Below are 19,028 nucleotides of genomic sequence, written 5' to 3'. Positions count from 1 at the left end.
TTCCTCACTCCCTGACATTAAATAAGACTAAAGTTTCTTTTTAGGTTAGTTGGAATTATCTAAATTGTTTTTATTAGCATAATGCCAAAGTAATGAGTTCAAATTCAGATGTTTACAAACACTAACATAAAAATACCTTTAGAATTTTGGAAAATCCAGCTGATGGCTGTTGACATGGCTTTGTCCATTAGGGGCACCTCTGCAGATGTATGTTAACACCTCAAACATACTGCTTCCTTTTAAAATTGTAACTCTTTTATTCAAGCTTAGGGTATCCACATGTTTAATACCTGGATAACATTTAAATTAGACCTGAGAAACGTCAACACCTATCAGATAGAAGTGTGGTTTATCATTTCAGTTTATAGAAATACATTTATTTCAAGCTTGTAATGACATTAAAGTTGGGGATATTACTGAACGAAACAGCATTTCAACATCTAGTGATTTTGCATTAGTTTTTATTTTGTTGTGTTTCTGTATTTTAATTTAAAGTTTAATTCAGTTTACCTGAAAAGTCCAAGGGAAAGAAAACAGTTACTGAAAATGCTGATGTAAAGGACAGCTTAAAGAAATGTAAATGCTGCAACCAAAAAGGATTTACTCGTAAACAGTACTGCCAAAAACTGACTTCCAATCCCTACAGGCTAATTTCAAAGCCATGGAGGTTATTTTAACAAGGATTTAGGGAATGTTATCACAGGTCCAGGAAGCTGAAAGTTTCTCCAAGCCCTGCTTTCCCCAGATTATGCCTGAACTCCCTTACCTGCGGTGGGTAGTCATGGGTACAGTTTGCTTGACTTTTTATGAGTTCCAAAATGTAATAGTTTTTGCCATCCACAGATTGTATACGTTTGCAGCTCGAAAAAAAACAAAAAACAAAAAAACCTCAGTGTTTAAGAAACTGAAGTCTGCTAATTTTATTTACTTTAAAGTAATTAAACTGCAAACATTAAATCAAGTAAAAAGTTGCTGTGATGTTTTTTTCCAAAACAATGCTTCTGTAAAGAGGTCACATGCTTTTTCACTCACTAGTTTGCTCTTTTTCTTTTGGTAGACATGTAAAAGTCTATCCTGCCATTAGATCAGCAATGATTCTAAGGCTTCGGACCCGGTGGGATGTTCAGGTTTTACTGTGAAACATCACGGTCATCAAAAACAACACTGCATCCCACAGGAGGATAGTTGGAGTCTCACTTTTTGCACAAGATTTACTGCTGTGCACATTATCTCTGATTTACTGCCACAGTCTGCTTTGAAATTATCCCATCCTAGCTTCGCCACTTCAGGTACAATGCAAAGCGGATATATGCAGACGTATGGGTGGTGTTCACCTATATATACTCACCTGTCAGGGGAAACACTTACGTTTTTATGAATCCAATCTTTCTCCAGCTGCCAGTCAAACCAGCTTCTCCTCAAAATTTATTACAACATATATCAGAAAAGTAGTAATCATAAAAAAAAGAAAAAAAAAAGATTCAGGACTGGGAGAAAAAAAGTCTTAAAGAAGAGGAGGCTTTAGAAAAAAACAACTTCAAATAAATTAATGTTTATGGCCTTCCATGTTAAAGGTTCAAATGAAAAATTGTTAGCATGAACGTTATGTTTTAAACTTTATGTGCAGTTTATGGTTGTTAATACATTAAAATGTGAGTATTAAAGGATGTTGGTGAAATGAATGTGATGAACTGACATATTAAAGGTCTTTTATGTTTTTTTAAACTGAGATTTCCTTAGATATGGAAACAATTTAAATTTTCCCTATTGCTGCTGTTGGCTTACTTTCTTATCCAAAAACAATATTTTTTGAATCCAATTGCATCAACTTTTTCCTCATCTCCCTGAACTACCAACCAAACAAACACAGTATCTTTAGTATTCATGCAATACTTGGAAAGGTTGATGCTGCTGTAGGATTATGAGCCACGAGTTAAAGGGCTGAGGGATTACAAATAACTGACAGAATGGCTTTCTCCCTGCATTGAATTAAATTGCCTTCTTTCTGCTTCTCTGCGTCCACAAACAGCTGCGCTGCGCGATGCAAGGCACCACAGCAGGCTGCTGTAAGCTGCTCGAATAACTGGAAAGTTTGACAGCTGACAAAAAAAAAAAAAAAAAAGCAGACCCCTTATTGATGGTAACCATCTCCTTTTGAAAATCATCTGAAGTGAAACTCTGCTGTATGAATTTCCATCTGTATGATAAGATAATGAGGGCCTGCTGTCGTTGTGTGGTTGATGATAAAGGCTTCAAAGGAATATATTTATTTTGATTACAGAGCGTTTAAGGCAGTTAAACTAGTTGTTCATAAACATAAAAATGGATAAAAGTAATTCAGATGGATGTAGTGTAGACCTTTGCAGACTCAAGCTTCAAAAGTGTCCCTCCCTTTAACCCATTTTACACACACAAAAAATCTCTCTGTCTGGAGGGATTTAATCATTACCATCCTCCAAGTGAAAAAAAACGATTGGCCAATGCTGACCATGCACTTCAAAGGACAGGAATAAGAAAAAAAAAGTATTTTCACAATTGCTTCTTTCCTAGTTCTGAGGAATAGCTTGTACAAAAATAAATGGTGCTTAGATTTGATCATTCGTGTCCACACCTAGACTTCATTGCCTAGTCTCTTTCGGATTAGCAAAATGTTCCTATTGCTTTATCACATTGGACTGACAGACATGACCAACGGCTTTATCGCTTGTGTGTGAGTGGGTTTTTATTTCCCTTTATCTTTTCTCACACTCGAGCCCACATCAAAAAGACTCAAAGCCGCTCAAGGAAAGTGGAGAAAATGGCATCCGGTCTTCATGTGAGCTAATCCAAGCCAGGTGGAAGACGGAGGGATGAATGAAGAGAGATGAGAGACTTGATATACAGACGTAGCTCAGGCTCCTGCCAAAGCTATGCTCTCGGGAATCTTGTATGCTCTACCCATGTATTTTTGTTTAAAAATTTTTGAAGTTAAATCTAACATTTGCTTTTAACTTTATCTACTGCCAATCCACAATTTATGGATTTTGTTAATGTTCTCGGTTATATTAAAATGTTTAGCACCATATAACTCAAAAGTGCTTTAGTTTTTTTTATCCAAAATGTGCTCTTTGTGCAACTGTAGGATTGCACAAAATCCCTGTGACGTCAGCTGGTACAACACTACATTTCCAAAAGCTTTTGCTTTTTGCATTAGCATGACCTGACCTCAGAAATCAAAAGTGGGACAACAGGGATGCTCATGAAGGACAATGCGGGACACACCATGACAACGTTGGAAATTTCAATTCGACACAGACCCAACGTTACATTAATCAATTTCTGCTTTGCCTGTTAGTGCACAGCAATGAATTAGCCCAAGTTTACACTTTTTTTTTTTTGACTTTTTTGTAAATTAATAAAACTGGAAAACTTTTTAAAAGTTTATTGAAGTTAAAGTATTTCTGATCTGAAGTTGTCCTAATTTTATCAGAAAAACTTTCCAAGCTTTTAAAGTTTAACACTCTTTTTTCATGCTTATCAGGAAAAAGTCATTACATTTTTGTGTAAAGTTAAATATTAAAATGTATATTGGCTCCTGTTCCCTTGTCCCTCATCTTACAGACAGATTTTAGTAAAAATGAGTCCAGAGTTCAACAGGAGGCTTTTTCAGCAGGACTTTTATTGAGACTCACTTCTAGAGTGCTCCTCTCCATGTGAAATTGAAAAATAACTTTGGCAAACTTTACAAAAATCTATCAGAGCCGATGTGGCTTGTGACTAAGCCTGCAGCTCTGCTTTCTTTACATTTCAGAAAAGCATATGATGAAAATGTTTTGATTTTTCAGAATCTGACCCAGTCAAATGCGGCACATTGTTTCAGTTTGTGGTACACCGGGACAAGGTTCAGGTTACACTATAACTCACATGTGAATTCCTGTGACATCCCAGATTGATCCACTGGGTATAATATGATGTCAGTGCACAATTTACAGCTATAACAGCTTTAACTTTTCTATGGAGGCTATCCACAAGGTATAGAAGTATGTTTGGGGGAATTTGTTTCTCATATTTCTTGAGCTGTATTTGTTTGGTGAGACATTGATGTTGGAAAAGAAGGTCCGTCTTCCAGTCTCTGCACTAAATCATCCCAAGACATTTGGTAAATATAGACCAGAGCACAAAATGGGATACCTTAAAGCTTCCTACTTAAGGTGCTTTGAGTCTTTTTTTTTTTTCTCAACATGTTCCATCTGGCAGTGTGGCACTGATAACTGCTTTCCTTGTGTCCAAAGAGAGCCCAACAGATTTACTTTCACAAATGAAGCATTACTGTTTTAGCTACAGTGCTCCGCCTGATAAGAAAATTTGTTGGAAATTATTGAGGATTATTTCTAATTCAATGGACACAAAAACAGAAAGGTAAATGAGAAAGAAAAGTAGAGAGAAATTTGAGGCAAAATGTTAAAAGGGAGAGTAAAATGACAAAAATAGAGCTGAAGAAAAAGAGAGTGCAGGATAACATCCTCCGAGTCTGCTTCTACACATGCAGAAAGAGATATGTAAAGGACAACAAAACCAGCAGAAAAAGTATCACAGGTGCAAACAACCAAAGCCTATGATAACATCACTGAAAAATACTCAGTATTATTTCATACAAGATGTATTTAATGACTAACCTGACAACAGCCAGCTGCATGTATCGCTCCGCCTAGCTCCACTCACATACATCTGGGACACGGCCATAGGAATTGCCTTTACTGAAGCCTGGGCCTTATCAAAACTCCTTGCATATGATTGGATAAGCCACTTGTCTGTCATGTTTATCGACGTGTTATTTCAACCACTCACACCGAAGCTAACCCGTGACGCTGATGAGACCGACGCGGAAAAAAAAAAAAACTTTTTGGCTGTTGTCAGGTTATTTAATGACAGCCAAAGCTAACTTTAGGGTTTATCTGTATAGAGGCCCCCCGCGACCCCATGAGGAAGTAAGCGGGTCAGAAAATGGATGGATTGATGGAGGGAGGCGTATCTGTAAGCATCTGGATCCAAGCACCTGTGTGTATTCATGAGAGTTTGCTTGTGTCATGATTCACGTTTTCTATTTAGGTTCTGTCTTAGTTTTGGTTTATGGAATAGTTTGAGTTTTGTTGTGGTTTGATTTTTGACTTTGTTTTATGTTATCAGTCAGGGTTCTGCAAGCTTTTAGTTCAGTTCTGTTTACCTGCCAGCCCACTTCTCTGTCTTCACCCAATCAGTTTGTGTCACTCCCCTGTCAGTAGTCACCAGCCAGTCAGAGCTATTCATCTATCAGTCACTTCCCTTCCTTTGATTAGTTCCACCTGTTTTCTGTAATCAGTCCCTACTCCGTTCACCTGCTCACTTCCCTATTTATACCTGCTTCACTCCTCCGTTCTCTGCCAGACCATTAACGAGCCTTTGGTGAGTTTTGTCCAGCAGTCACTCTTGTCTGATCTGTTGATATTACCCAATTGCCTCTGGATTTCCGAGCCAGCCTAAACCCTGAACCTGTTTTTCCTGCCCTATCTGACTGCCTGCCTGTTTTGTCTGACCTGGTTCTGCCCTAGGACTATCTGAGCTTGCCTGATCCCTGTCTGTCTATTTAGCCTGCCTGTTACCGACCTTAGATCTGTTCTGACTCTGTTTTTGGATTCTGCCTTGGACATTCTCGCTCATCTGATTACCTGGTTTGACCTCGGACTGTTATTCGACCACGAGCTCTGTTTTTTGTCCTGCCTGCACCTTTTATTTATTTATATATATATATATATATATATATATATATATATATATATATATATTATATATATTAAACCTTCTTTAATTATACCTCCTGCTTGTCTGGCTGAATACTGGGTCCATCTGTCACCATTCATGACAGCTTGTATGTGTAAGGTTTGTCCATAACCCTGAAATTCCACATCCTTTGCTTCTGTGTCAGTTCCATGTCAGACCGCCTACGTGGATCCAAGAAAAACAAGGTAGACTACATCTGCGATTACTCCGTCTAGGTTACCACATTTTAAAATAAATGTTGAAATGATAAATCTGCTGCCTTTTTTGATGCAAAAGGAGTGGTTTGCATCCCCCAGAGCACAGGAACCCAAGAAGGACCAATTCAGGGATAGCTGCATTTCCTATCCCAGAGGAAAGCCCCAGGAAACCCCTAAGCAGCCACAGGGAAGAAGCCCCTGGGGCTGCCAACAGCCAGCTATGCAAGAGCAGATCCAGCCACGGGCCCAGAACCAAGGTCCAAGGGCACGCTCCCAGCCCCCAGACCTGGGAGGTGAACCCCATCACCAGGATGGAGGAGAGCAGACTCCCCGAGCCGCAAGACCAGGGCTGAGTACCGCCCCAACCTGGGCAAATCCAGGACATACCCCAACCCACCGCCCCGATCCCTGCTCTGACGGCCCCACAACACATCCTTCCAGACCCCACCCAACAAACTTGGAGGTCCCCAGGACAGCCTGTCATGGTTGACAAAGCACACCCTGCCACAAAGGATTCACCCAGCTAAAGCGGTCGGCTCCCCCACTGAGGCTGCACGGCGCCCAACCCACCACTTCACGCCACAACCCCACACCCCATTGCCGGGGAGAGCAGACGCGCCGGCCCAGCACTGATTAACCACTAGATCGAATGACCATCTTCTTCTAGGCCTCAAACTCCAGATGGCAGTTAGAGAACTAGGGTGTGAAAAGACCTCAAGCCCGTAATTAAGCAAAGGCTGGCAGTATTTAGTTTCTATGCTCTTCAGCTTTAAAACCAGATGAAATCTGAGATGTGCAGAAACGGTTGACTGCAGACTGAAAACATTAGCTTACGGCATCTTACCAATAAAAACTTTTAAAAATTAAAAGTGTAATTTATACACTTTTAATTTTTACAATATTATGTCTCAGTTTATCTTTTCATATCTCTGTTCATTTGTTCATCCTGCAAAGCAAACTCAAGATCTTCCACACCAAACTCCATCATTACATGGATTTATGGACCTTTCTTTCTGAAATGGCCCAATCAAAGTCCAGATCTAAATGCAAGTGAGAATTTATGATAACTGAGAACTGATGGGGGCAGCATTCAAATGAACACGACACTTTCAGATAATCATTTATTGGAAAATAAATAAATAAATTGAACCCAGTTTGTTCTGCAATTCTGCACAACATTGTATGTTCACAGCTATTTCAAAGCAATATTATTTTTAACGGTTAGCCCAGTGCAATCACATGCACAAAAAGTTAGCAGGATACCGTCTTCCGTACAAACTCAGCACAGCAGTTCTGCTTGTCATCCCCTGCAGCTAGCTCAATAATTATAATAAAAATAAAGCAAGATGGAACAATGAAAAACATTTTACAATATTTCTATACTTTATCAGGTTATTGGACATGTAGGTTAAAATGTGTGTTTTCATTAATCTAACTCTAGTTAATCCCTGTGGAAAAGCAAGCAATACTGCACTCTTAGTGTTAATGGACCTGAACAATAAATATGATGGGTGCCGTCTTCTTGTGACTTGTCGACATGATTTAGTTATACATTTTCAGTGTTTCTCGTCCACCTGCTATTTTTCTCTTCTGGCCTAGGGGAGATTTACGTCTCCTTCTGCATCTGTTAAATTTACCACAGCTTTGCTGCTTCACCGATAGTGCTCTGTATTTAAAACGGCAAAGAGAGAGATGAAGAAAAATGAACACTTGTGTTCTATCACTCTAATGGTTTTTATTACAGCGTTAAGAGACAGTGTGGTGAAAAACCATCTGCGGAGGGTTAAATGTTCATTAGTCTTAAAAGAAAAAAGCAGACAGGATATTCTTCAGGCAAATGACTCAGCAGCATACAAGATTTTCTCATCGTTTCCAGCTGTGATACGTTTTTTTTTATTTTACATTAGCTCAAGGTTTGGCTTTGAAGGATCTAAAAAAAACCTTGTTTGCATCAACAGTAATTGTTAAAAGGAAAGTTTTGGTTTAGACCACGCTGTAATTGGACCCAACTCAACATAAGTACATTAACTTAATGAAGTGCTGCTCATGTCCGGAGCTTGTGGCCAGCCACAAAACATCTCACTTAAGCCTTCTCCCCAGTTTTAAATGGCCAGTGAGGGCATATACAGAGAACAGATGCCCGGGAGAACAAAAACAATCCCTCTCATTTGTTTAAACTTGAACTCCGGCAGGCCGATAGGAGGTAGGGTTTGGGGTCAGCGCCTCCTACCGCACATCAAAGATCGCCAGAGTCGGCAGATAGACGGTCATGCCAAGTGAGCAAAAACAGCTGGGCCCTAGCAAAACAAAGATGATATAAGTGGCTTCCTCCTCAGTGGCGGCTCCAGAGCAGTCAACAATGATAAGCTGCAGCTTATATTGTGTTTGAAGCAGAGAACCACCCCTCCTTCCAGCCTCCAACCAGCAACCCCAAAACCAGACAATTTAGAGCCTTGTGTAACGCAAGAGGAAATATAGACTGTGATCTCTTGAACCCAGTCGAAAGAGAAAGGCCTGCGTTTCGTCCGTGCAACATGTTGGGGAAGTAGTGGAGTAGTGGTAGTGACAATTACATAAAAAGAATGTGATTTGTGAAAGCTTTGAAGATCTCTTAGTGGGGCTGGAAAAATATGAAGGTGCCGCGAAGGTAATAAGTTTCCACTGAAATAATGAAATGATTTTACATTTTTCCTGATCAGAAATCTTGACATTTTTCTATATTTGCGTGTGTGTGTGTGTGTGTGTGTGTGTGTGTTTCTCTGTTTTGGCTTTAAGAACACAAGCTTTAATCACAGCCACCTCCAGTAAATCTTCAAAGAGGTTCCATCTTGGAACGGCAGACAAAAAACAAAAGTTTTAAACATACTGTTGGGTATGTTTGGACCCCTTTTATCTACATAAGTGCCTTCCTTGGCACAGATATTACTCAGTAATTTTGGGCCACATTGACAGGATAGCTTCTAGCAATCGCTGCAGCTTTGCCACTTTTACTTCCTCTGGATCTGATGTTCCAACACATACTAAATAAGCTCTGTCAGACTGATATCTGATGACAGCCATTGGAACATAGTGAAGTTGTTGTGTTTATGGAACAAGTCTGAGATTTTGTGACATGTCGTATTAGTCTGTTGGAAGTAGCTGTCAGAAGATGTCCTCCACATCATGACACTTCAAACACCAGCCTGAACGGTTGATTCATGGCAGGTATGTATATCCACCCCAGAGTTTGTGCCTAAGTGGTACAAATTATTTCTTTATATAATGGCTGTTAAAATGACATTTGAACTCCTATGAAGGGCGAACCTTTTTCAAAGATTGCATAAATTTCTAGTTAGGTTTAACTAGCATTGTATTGGTGTCATTACGACAAACACAGATTTAGGAGAAAAAAAAGCAAAACCGTTTGTATAAATTAATGCCAGTACTCTTGTATAATCGAAACAAATTCCACAAGGTTAATAGGCTAGACTTGTGTGGGGGATTATACAGTATTATGGAAATGACGGAACTAACTTGATTATGCCGTGAACACACTGTTGCATGATAGGATTACTATGTTTATACTCATTACATAAGCCTGTGTCCTGTGTATGGGCCGGCAACCTTTTTAAATACATTTTACTTTCATTAAACAAATTGTTATCAAATCAGAAAGAACTGCACACGTTTCTAAAAGCTGTATACCAGTCTCATTTTTTCTTCATGTGTTACTGAGGCAGCAGATTGTGTTGTTGAACACATTTTTAAATGTATAATATTTAGAGTTATACAGAGGTGCGATCACGTATTTGACCATTTAAAGACAGCTTCTATTTTTGCCTTTGTGGTGCACTTACAAGATTATTTTAGCCTACTTCGTGTTGTCGCACAGGGTCCTATTTAATTTTTACAATTCCGGCAGTAAACAGGTCCAGGTGTAGCTGGTGAAATCCAAATAAGCTTCTCTGATATGGTGTTGTACCCAGTTAAGCATTAAGTGTTACCATTTGGGGACATTCAGTTGTGAGTAAAAACGTGACACAGCTGAAGACCATGTATGAAAAAAAATAAAATAATGAAAACATTCGACAGAGCTGGTCAGCAAGTGGAAAAATGATTTGTGCTCTGACAATGTTTTGCTTTATCCACCAGCTCTGACTCTACACAGGCGACATTTCTGAAACTGGACAAGTTGTCAAACGTAATTATTGTAATTCCTGTCATACATGTGGTATTTTTAGGCATCAGAGCACACAACTGTTTGTGAAAATGTTCTCAGAGAACATCATCAATCGTGGAGGTGCCCAGCTAACAAGGGTGGATTTGTCACCAGAACCCATGGCAGCTTTAATGTCGAGGTAAGTTGGAACTGCAGGGAGGGTATATTGCCATGATCCACTAATCTTTAAAGCTACAACTTAAACTTAACTTCACTAAAGCTATGTAAGATATTAATAGCCACCGGGATTAACAGTTACTGCACAAAACATGTAAAAACATTGAAAGCTAGCCGATTAAAAGATTAACTGAGTGGATATTGTGTCCTATTTAACCAATTAACACGTTTAATGCCCCCCGGCACACTCCGTACAGACTGATCAGGTGGCCGCTTCAGTAAGTAGTCAAAATGGGTAGAAAATGATGTGCTTTAGATAAGCACTTACAGAGAAATAATTAGAATTACTAAAATAAAACCAATGAAAATATACTTAAAAGCAGAAGGTACATCCCTCAGTTTTCCCAGTCACCAATATCTCTATGCTGAATGGCTATGTGCCAACCTGGTCACTTCACACTTTAATGTGTGGCCTTTATAGTAGTTTTGACTTGTGTTGGAGCAGAACATTAAGGCTGATCTGCAGAAACTTCAATTGGAAACAAAATATCTTTGGCTGTCAAGGAACAGGAGCAACTGCAGGATCAGGAATATCATTAACGAACATGGGGGACCCAGTCAAAACACTAAGGTGATAGGTGAACCACCTAACAGTGTTAAAACATTGTTTTTATAAATTATTTATTATATGGCTCTTATATTAATTAATTATTGGACTGAGATTGGTTTTCAGAACATACTTATTAATAAATGACTGTCTTCTACTGGACTGGACAAAAATCGTCATTAGAACGTCCCTGTTAGTAATAACTTCCAAAGACTTCCAAGAAACTACTGGTGGTTAGATCAATGCATAGTAACCTAAATGATCTGTATTTAGGAAAAAAAATGGGTCATACTGCCTGTCTTTCTACCAAGGCTTACTTGTACACACCTTTATTTTTTTTTTTTTTTAGCATTTTAGACACCCTTATGCCTTCACTCAAATCTTAGAACTTTCTTCTGCGTTTCCAAAGTAAAACCTCTCATAAACTGCATTTGCTGACCAAATGTATCCCCTATTCTTGAGTATATGTGTTAGAATATTGGGGTACAAGCTCGTCTTAAACTGATTTGACCAGATCCTTTAAGAATCATATCCGAACCAAGTAGCAAGCTGCCAAATCACCCCCCCGCATTACATTTTCTTTGGGGTACAGAAGGGTCCATCCAGACTCATTCATCCCCTGGGGCTAACCAGACTCACGGACACGTCTGGTGAGAGAGAGAGTTAAAGATTTCAGAGCCAGGCTGTTGGGGCTCCATCTGGGCCCCTGAATTAAACATCACATAGCCAGACGGACTCCCTGCCTCAGAGACTGAGGGACAAGAGAACTGGGGCCAATTAACCTTTTTTTAGATGTTTCTGTGCAGCCAGCAAAAAGGGAAGGTCAACGATTTACAAAAGGATTTGATCTTACAAGAAGAGTGGATTTTATTTGTATGAAATTATTTGGACAAATTGGGGATACGTTTTTCCTTTGCAATGACTGCAATTGTCATAGTCTAAGTATTTGAAATTTAAAATTTTTAAAATGTCCTTCCTGAAACGAGAAGATAAAAGAAAATTTAACAGCCGCGTATAAAAATGTTGACTTTCCCATAATGCTGTAATGTCATACAACCAACTTCTTGTGATCCGATGTGGTAATGCTGACACACATTCAACAGCCCCTAGAAAAGCAGAAGTCAGCAGCTTTAGGACAAATTCTCTTCTAGTTCACCAAAGTGTATCCTAACAAATTATGCTGCTTATGCTGATTGTTCATGACTCTTTCAGGGAAAAAAATGATCAATCATTCTATTTCTTCTTGATTATGTAATTCACCTTTCATGTTGGAGCGCTGGGATGTAAACACCAGATTTATTCAGCCGTGGAAAAATATATTTCCACCGTAACAGGATGCAGGAAGTATGATTTAACTTGTACTGAGTGGTTCCATTAACATTCCAAATAAAATGTCCAGGATTTATTTCAGCACTGAGCTGGCTGAAAGTATAGAAACAATAATATGTTTTCACGGCGCTGGCTCTGCTCCAGAAACACTGGATTTGAAGGGAAACATACGCTACGAGGTCAACATACTGACATTCAGTTTGTTGGGGTGTTTTAGAGCGTCCGTGGTTATGCAGGATGTTGAGTGGGAAAGTCATATGGAAAGATCTAAAGCTCTGAAACTGCTTTAAAATGTTAATATTTAAACCTGATCAGCAGCATTTGCAGTGTTTCCACTTACTTGTAAGGTACAGTAATAAGGACAATGAAAAAGAAAATGTAGAAAGTTTTAAACAAGAATCACCATTGCTTTCTTTTCACAAATTAAGAAGCTTTATTGTCATTATGTGTTACCATTATTTACCTTTTTGATGAGGCAGACACCAGCTCAGGATGCACAGAATTATTCATGACATGCAGTCACAAGACAAAAGTTTTCCTTTTTTTTACTGCACTGACCAACAACACTCCTTGAGGTGCTTAATCGTGCATAAAGTTCTTGGCAGCTAATTGACTCATTTCAAGTCAAAAAGTCTACAATACTGTGCAATAAATTTAGTTGCAGGATTGTGCAACATGCATGGATTTCTAACCAGACAGTACCTGAGAGATTTAGGTATCTGAATACACATTTGCAAGTGAGAGACAGTATAAATGATTTTCTCAGATCAAAAACCTGTGTAACCAGTAGTGTGTTTGTAACATATAACAGATTATGAACTGATTTTCAGCTGGGGGCTATAAGCCCTCACAGCTTCGGTAAAATAATAAAATAAAAAGCTGTTTTTAAGTCTGTTAGTTTTTGATTTATTGTTCCTGAATCGTTTCCCTGACAGACGTGGGACAAAGAGTGGGCAGGATCTCTGGCGATAGGTCTGGCGCATTTCTGGACTTGTGCAGCGTAGATTGTGGCTAGGTTCTGTAGACGGCATCCTACAACCACCTGTCCTCACCACCCTTGTTAAATCCTTCCTCTCCTGCACTGTGCAGCCCGCATACTACACTTTCACGCTGAGACACAAAATACATGTTCAGGATAAGGTTGTTCCTGGAGCATCACTGGGTCAGATTGCAGACCTCATCTCTGTTGTGGTTTTTCATCATTGTTGGAAATGAGACCAAGATTGCTCCATGAAGAGCGCTACACAGCTTTCCTTTTTTCATAAGGCGATCCTGAGCCAGATCCAGTTTGCTGCCGGTACATCTGACGTTGGCCAGGAGGAGACTGTGCAGAACGGGCCTGTGTGGATGAGCTTTTAACCTGATGTGAAGGCCGCTGTAGCTGCCACTGCTCCTAAGCATCCGACTATGTCTAGGTTCCAGAGATGGGGGGGATCGTTGCCACTACTGTCCATTGCAGTTCGGCCAGAATAAAGTCCCGTTTCGGTGATTGGTACGGTCCATCAGCTCCAGGGTTTAACCCCAGTTCAAGTAGCTCTCCTCTCCTGTACTGGAATAGAGCTTGGAGTGGTGATAAAACAAACAAAAACACAAGGACAAACAAAGTAGCAGGCTTGTGCACCATCTGGGATCGTATATCATATCATATTTTAAAACAAAAGCCTTGCTTTTCTTTATTTTTTTCCCACATTTTTTAAAGCAGGTCTAGCAAGGATTTTTTTTTTATTGGAATATTTAATGTTTGCAACAGTGGTAACCTGGAATTCATTACATTCAGCGCTCAGTACTCCTCCCCCTCTACGAAAAGCTGACACCTCCATCAGTCTATCCCCTAAGGGAGGGAAAAACATGTAATGATGGTGAAGCTTGAAGAAACAGGTGTTCCTCATGCTTTGGGTGTCTTTGAAGGTGCTGAGAGTTACAGAAAGAGTGTGAATCACTGCTAATTGTGTGAAATTATAGCTTGTGGGGGTGCAAAATGAACTCATTCCAACGTAGCTTGAGCCAACAAGATTATACTTTGAAGGTTTGGAGATTGCACGGATTATGGCGTTACAGAGGAATTTCTGGATGCTCTCTAAACAATGACTGTAGTTTACAGGAAAAGCTGCAAGGACTTAACGGAAATGTTTGTCATTGTGATAAAAGGAGAAGCTATAAAATTCAAACCGCACATTTTATGGAATAAATTAAGATCATATCTGAACAAAAAAAAAAAAAAAAGCGAAAACTGCATGCAATTCAGAGGCTTTTTTGATTAAAACTAGGCATTGAAATGGTTTGCTGGAGCTTTCATCTCAAATGAATCTTCAGTTAAATATGAGTTTTCATAATCTTGTGAAAGAGCTTATTTCTCAGGAGAGGATTTTATAAAATACATTTTCTTCAATAATTAACCACATTACTTTTGTAACTCACAAAGGCAAACATAGATTCAATTCACAACACATGTTGCGTCGAGGCACTTTACCTTTCTATCAGCTCATACAGACAGATTGGTTAAAACATTTTCTAAGTGAAACCGAGCAGATTGCAGCATTCACTCATCCTCAATGAGCACGTAGCAACAGTAGACGATCGCTTGCATTGTGCTTTGGACTTTGCAGCAATTCCTCATACCGAGCATGCATGTGACGACAGTGGAGAGAAAAATTCCCCTTTAACAGGAATAAAGTTTTAAGGCAAATACTGCAAAACCTAAAAAAATGCATAGTAACGTAGCACCCTTAGGCCCAGTTTGTACAGTTTATAAAAAAAATAAAGTTAATTTTGGGGCGAGGTACAATCTACATAATAGCCCAAACTGCAGCAACACCTCAAATCCTGACATGCAAATATAGAGATACAATGTCATTGAAGTATTTTTAAGAGACTTTAATCAGTAAATTTTAAATATCTTTCAATATTTAAGCCCTGAGATACAGATATAATCACAACAGTCTCTGATTGTTGATTATTGACAGATTCTAAGTGTGAATGAAGCAGAGGTGCTGCGTTATCTGCTGCTGGTAACTTACTGTTACAACACATCTCTCGGGCTTTAATTATTGAAGATCTGTACATTATTAAAAACTTCTTAGAAGTGATTTAATTTTAAGGTCAGAGCTTAACTGCTATGAAAAGGTCAAAAATAATCTCCTTATAATAATAAGGAAATTGATAATAACAACAACACTCTAGGTAGATTAAAGTTTTCAGGAAGTTAGGGTTCTGGAGAAAAAGACCAACCATGAACTTATGGAGCGAACACACTTTAACCAGAGTGTAACCTGATCTTTTCTTTTCTCTCACCTCGTCGTGATGTCTCATTCCACCACAGATGTCATCTGTAGTCCAGATTTTGAGCGTTGGGCCTCTGTTGTAAAAATTCATCTATGACGTTTACGCCCCAAAACAGTGTTCAGCATACTTTACTGCTGACCTCTGCTTTCTTCACTTGCTCCCTGCCACTGGCGAAACACGTGAAGTAAATTTTGTGCTTTACTAACTTGAAATTGGACATCTGATATTCATCATGGACTGGTAAATGGATCAAATTTACATGCCGCTTTTCTAGTCACTGTGACAAACACTTTACCCTACAGCCACACTTACCCAATCGCATTCACTAACCCACATTCATACACTTGGGATCAATCGCTTGCTCAGGGGCATACTGACATGTGGAAGCAGCAGTCAAACCCACAACCTTCCCATTGCCGCAGTCACCATATAGAAACACATAAGAGTTTAGGTTCCAGAGTGCTTTTAAATGTTGATTTGTGTGTGTGTGTGTGTGTGTGTTATTTTTTCTGTAAATAGATTTGCAAAAGTAACGTTAAACTCGTGGGATTTTCCAATCACTGCAATACATTTTCAATACATGAGTGCCTAACTAAATCTGGCTCATGTTGCTGTTACTATCTGAACTTTTATGTTGTCTGCACCCCAGTGAGCCGTCCTGCCAACAGAATCCACAGGGCAAGTATACATCATTATGTGATGTTATAAGAATACCATTAGTGACATTCACTGCGTTATAAAGTACCCTGAAACCTGCCTTAAACTGTTCAAACAGGCTAATATTTACAGTGTAAATTGTTAAACGATTACTTTTTCAAGAATTTTAGACAAGGACAATTAAATATAGCACTATGCATCCAAGACATTATGAGGGGCTTTCAATGCTGAGTGTTATAGCAGCATGTTAAGGTCAACCTGCAAACTCTCCTGTTGGGAAAAATGAATTCCTCTTGGTCCAGAACATGACTGGGGGATGTGTTTATACGGGGAAAATAGCGTTCTTTAAAAAGCTACTGAGTTTCAATACTTACACACACATATATATTATATGAACCCCGTGGTATTCCATAAATTGGTGGTGTGTTTCACCCCTAAACGGCTTAGTTTACAAGCATACACTGTACCCGGCAGGGATTGTAATGACGTATGGGACTGGTCCCTCCTATTCTTAAACAAATTCAATTGGTATTAGAGGCAAAATATCTTGATGGAGACCACCCTAATTTACAGTAAAATAAAAATCCAAGTACATATGGAAAATATGTGTAAAAGATAAAGCAAATACATTTATTTCTGCGGAAACAAAATATGAATTTTGTTTCCGCAAATAAATGTATTTGCTTTTATCTTTTAATTTACTGGGCTGGAAAAAGGTTAACCAAATCTCTCATGGGTTTAGTGAGTCACTCTGTGATGTCATGTTTGGTAAAAAAACAAAAAAAACATATTTGTCATTTAAGCAGAAAACATTAGCTGTCAGATGATGTTGACATTTTGTTTTCAGGACTGACTGCAAACTCTTGAGTAACCGTTTCCTTCTTGCTGGGGTTGTACTTCCCTTTTAGGGGAGGAAGTGTTTTTTTTTTTTTCCATGTGGCGTATATATCTAAGCTTTCAGAAACAACTACTTATTGGGACATTGTCCTGATCAGATCTTGGAAACCATTGTTACCTGAAGGACAAAAAGACCTTTTTGTGCAGATAATGGCATTTTTTATCAAGACACTTGGTCAAATCCTTTTGTTGGGATTCTTCAGCTTAACGGCAGCAAACAGCAACGCTTGTCAAATATATGCTGCTGTTGGGACAGATGTAAAGCTGCCTGTTGAGTATGAAGGACTGACAAAGTCACATACTTTAACATGGACTCATGGCAACACTACCATTTTCTACAGAAAAAAAGGAAAAGGTGATCACGGGAAAACCAGGAGACATCACTACGACTGGATCTGTTTGGCTGAAGAGTGTGAAGTTGCAAGATCAAGGGACTTACCGAGCAGACGTCCTGCATCCTAACGGCACTCTGGCTAAAACCTGGACTCGTCGGCTCTGTGTGCTGGAAAAAGTATCAAAACCTCGACTCAGCTTTGTCTGCGACGCCAACGCTGTTAACCTTATCTGTCATGTCGCCAAGCCTCAGGATTTGGTTTTTTCATGGACACTTGATAAAAAGACCTTACTAAATGAAACTGGACAAAATCTCAGCAGATCGTTGAGCCAGCTAAAGGTGGGGACCGGCTTTTCTTGTGTTGTGACAAACAAAGTGAGCACAGAGAACAGCGAGACTGTCCGGCCGACATGCAAAGTCTCCACACTTTGCTTTAAAACCAAAACTGTTCTGGGAGTGCTGGCAGGAGGAATAGGTCTGATTGCTCTTTTGCTCCTGATTATCATAGTTCTTTGCTGCGTAAACAGGCGCACCAAAACTAAAATGCAACTCAGTGAAAAAGGGGAACACATCATGTTTTCTAAGACTAAGTTTATCGATAAAAATGAGAATCAACATGGGGAGAGCTGTTCGTTCCCGAGTCCACAGCCTTCATCCAAAGGCTGTACCCACGTTAGCTCCAAACAGGATGTCAAGACTGAAAGTGGGCTTCCAGAGCTCTCCACAGCTGCTGAGGGGCAGGGATCGCGTCCGGTGCCGAAGCCAAGGAAAATTAATGAGAAAGCACTCAATCTCTGAGTTTAAAGACCTCATTCAGCGCAAGGAGTAGATATGAACAAAGTTCAAAGTGGGATTACATACATTAGGATATGATGAAAATCGAGCAGCATTATACCTATTTTGTCAAAAAAAGAAAGTGATAACATATTATTGTAAAAACTGTGAGACTGTTTATATCACTTGATTTAAATAGTAATTTGCTGTTAAGCATGGGGCTGTGTTTGCTCTGCTTCAGTTTGCCTGCTAAAGCTACGCATCCCCATTGGAGAAATTTACATTTGTGACTGCAAGACCTCTTGACTTTCTCACTTCCTATTTTCCTGTAATATAATATTTTTACATTCGTGTTTGCTGAATAAAACTCGTGTTGTTTAATGTTGGTTGATGTTTTTTGTGTTTTGTTTTAATAGCAGGTACAAAGGCAGACACTTGATGACAATAGTATTTTAACATAAACATCTAAAGACGTGCAAAATATACTGAAAACACACAGGAACCACGGCAGGAGCAACAGTAGAATCTGGCAGAGAATAAAAAAAAAACTTAGAGACTTAAATAGTGGGGAGTTTAGTTACTGAACAAGGAGCAGGTGGTTGATCGGAAACACAGAGCAGCTGTGAGTGAGGGCAAGTAACTGAAGTTGAACTGAGAAAATGGGAAACATGGCTGACATAACACAGAGGGAAGTGGGAAAGCAAAGGCAGAAATCACAATAAAGCACAGTAGAAACAGAAACAGGGCATAAGCTAGTATAAGAATTGATCAAGATTCAAACCAAAAGGTGACAAAGAAATTCAGAAACAGGAGCAAAAGGTACCCAAGAATTAAATAGAG

General features: G+C 39.2%; 1 protein-coding gene across 1 annotated transcript; it reads left to right on the top strand.

The window, feature by feature from the left end:
* Positions 1-17,296: 17,296 nt before the first annotated feature.
* On the top strand, positions 17,297-18,569 carry LOC105938500 (T-cell surface antigen CD2). The gene has a single exon (XM_012880246.3). The coding sequence runs from the start codon at positions 17,397-17,399 to the stop codon at positions 18,210-18,212; it is 816 nt and encodes a 271-aa protein (XP_012735700.2). The 5' UTR covers positions 17,297-17,396; the 3' UTR covers positions 18,213-18,569.
* Positions 18,570-19,028: the final 459 nt, after the last annotated feature.

This window comes from Fundulus heteroclitus, chromosome 2, assembly GCF_011125445.2.
Source record: "Fundulus heteroclitus isolate FHET01 chromosome 2, MU-UCD_Fhet_4.1, whole genome shotgun sequence".
Taxonomy (NCBI): Eukaryota; Metazoa; Chordata; class Actinopteri; order Cyprinodontiformes; family Fundulidae; genus Fundulus; species Fundulus heteroclitus.
Note: the sequence above shows the minus strand (reverse complement) of the source record. Positions and strands in the feature narration are given on the sequence as shown.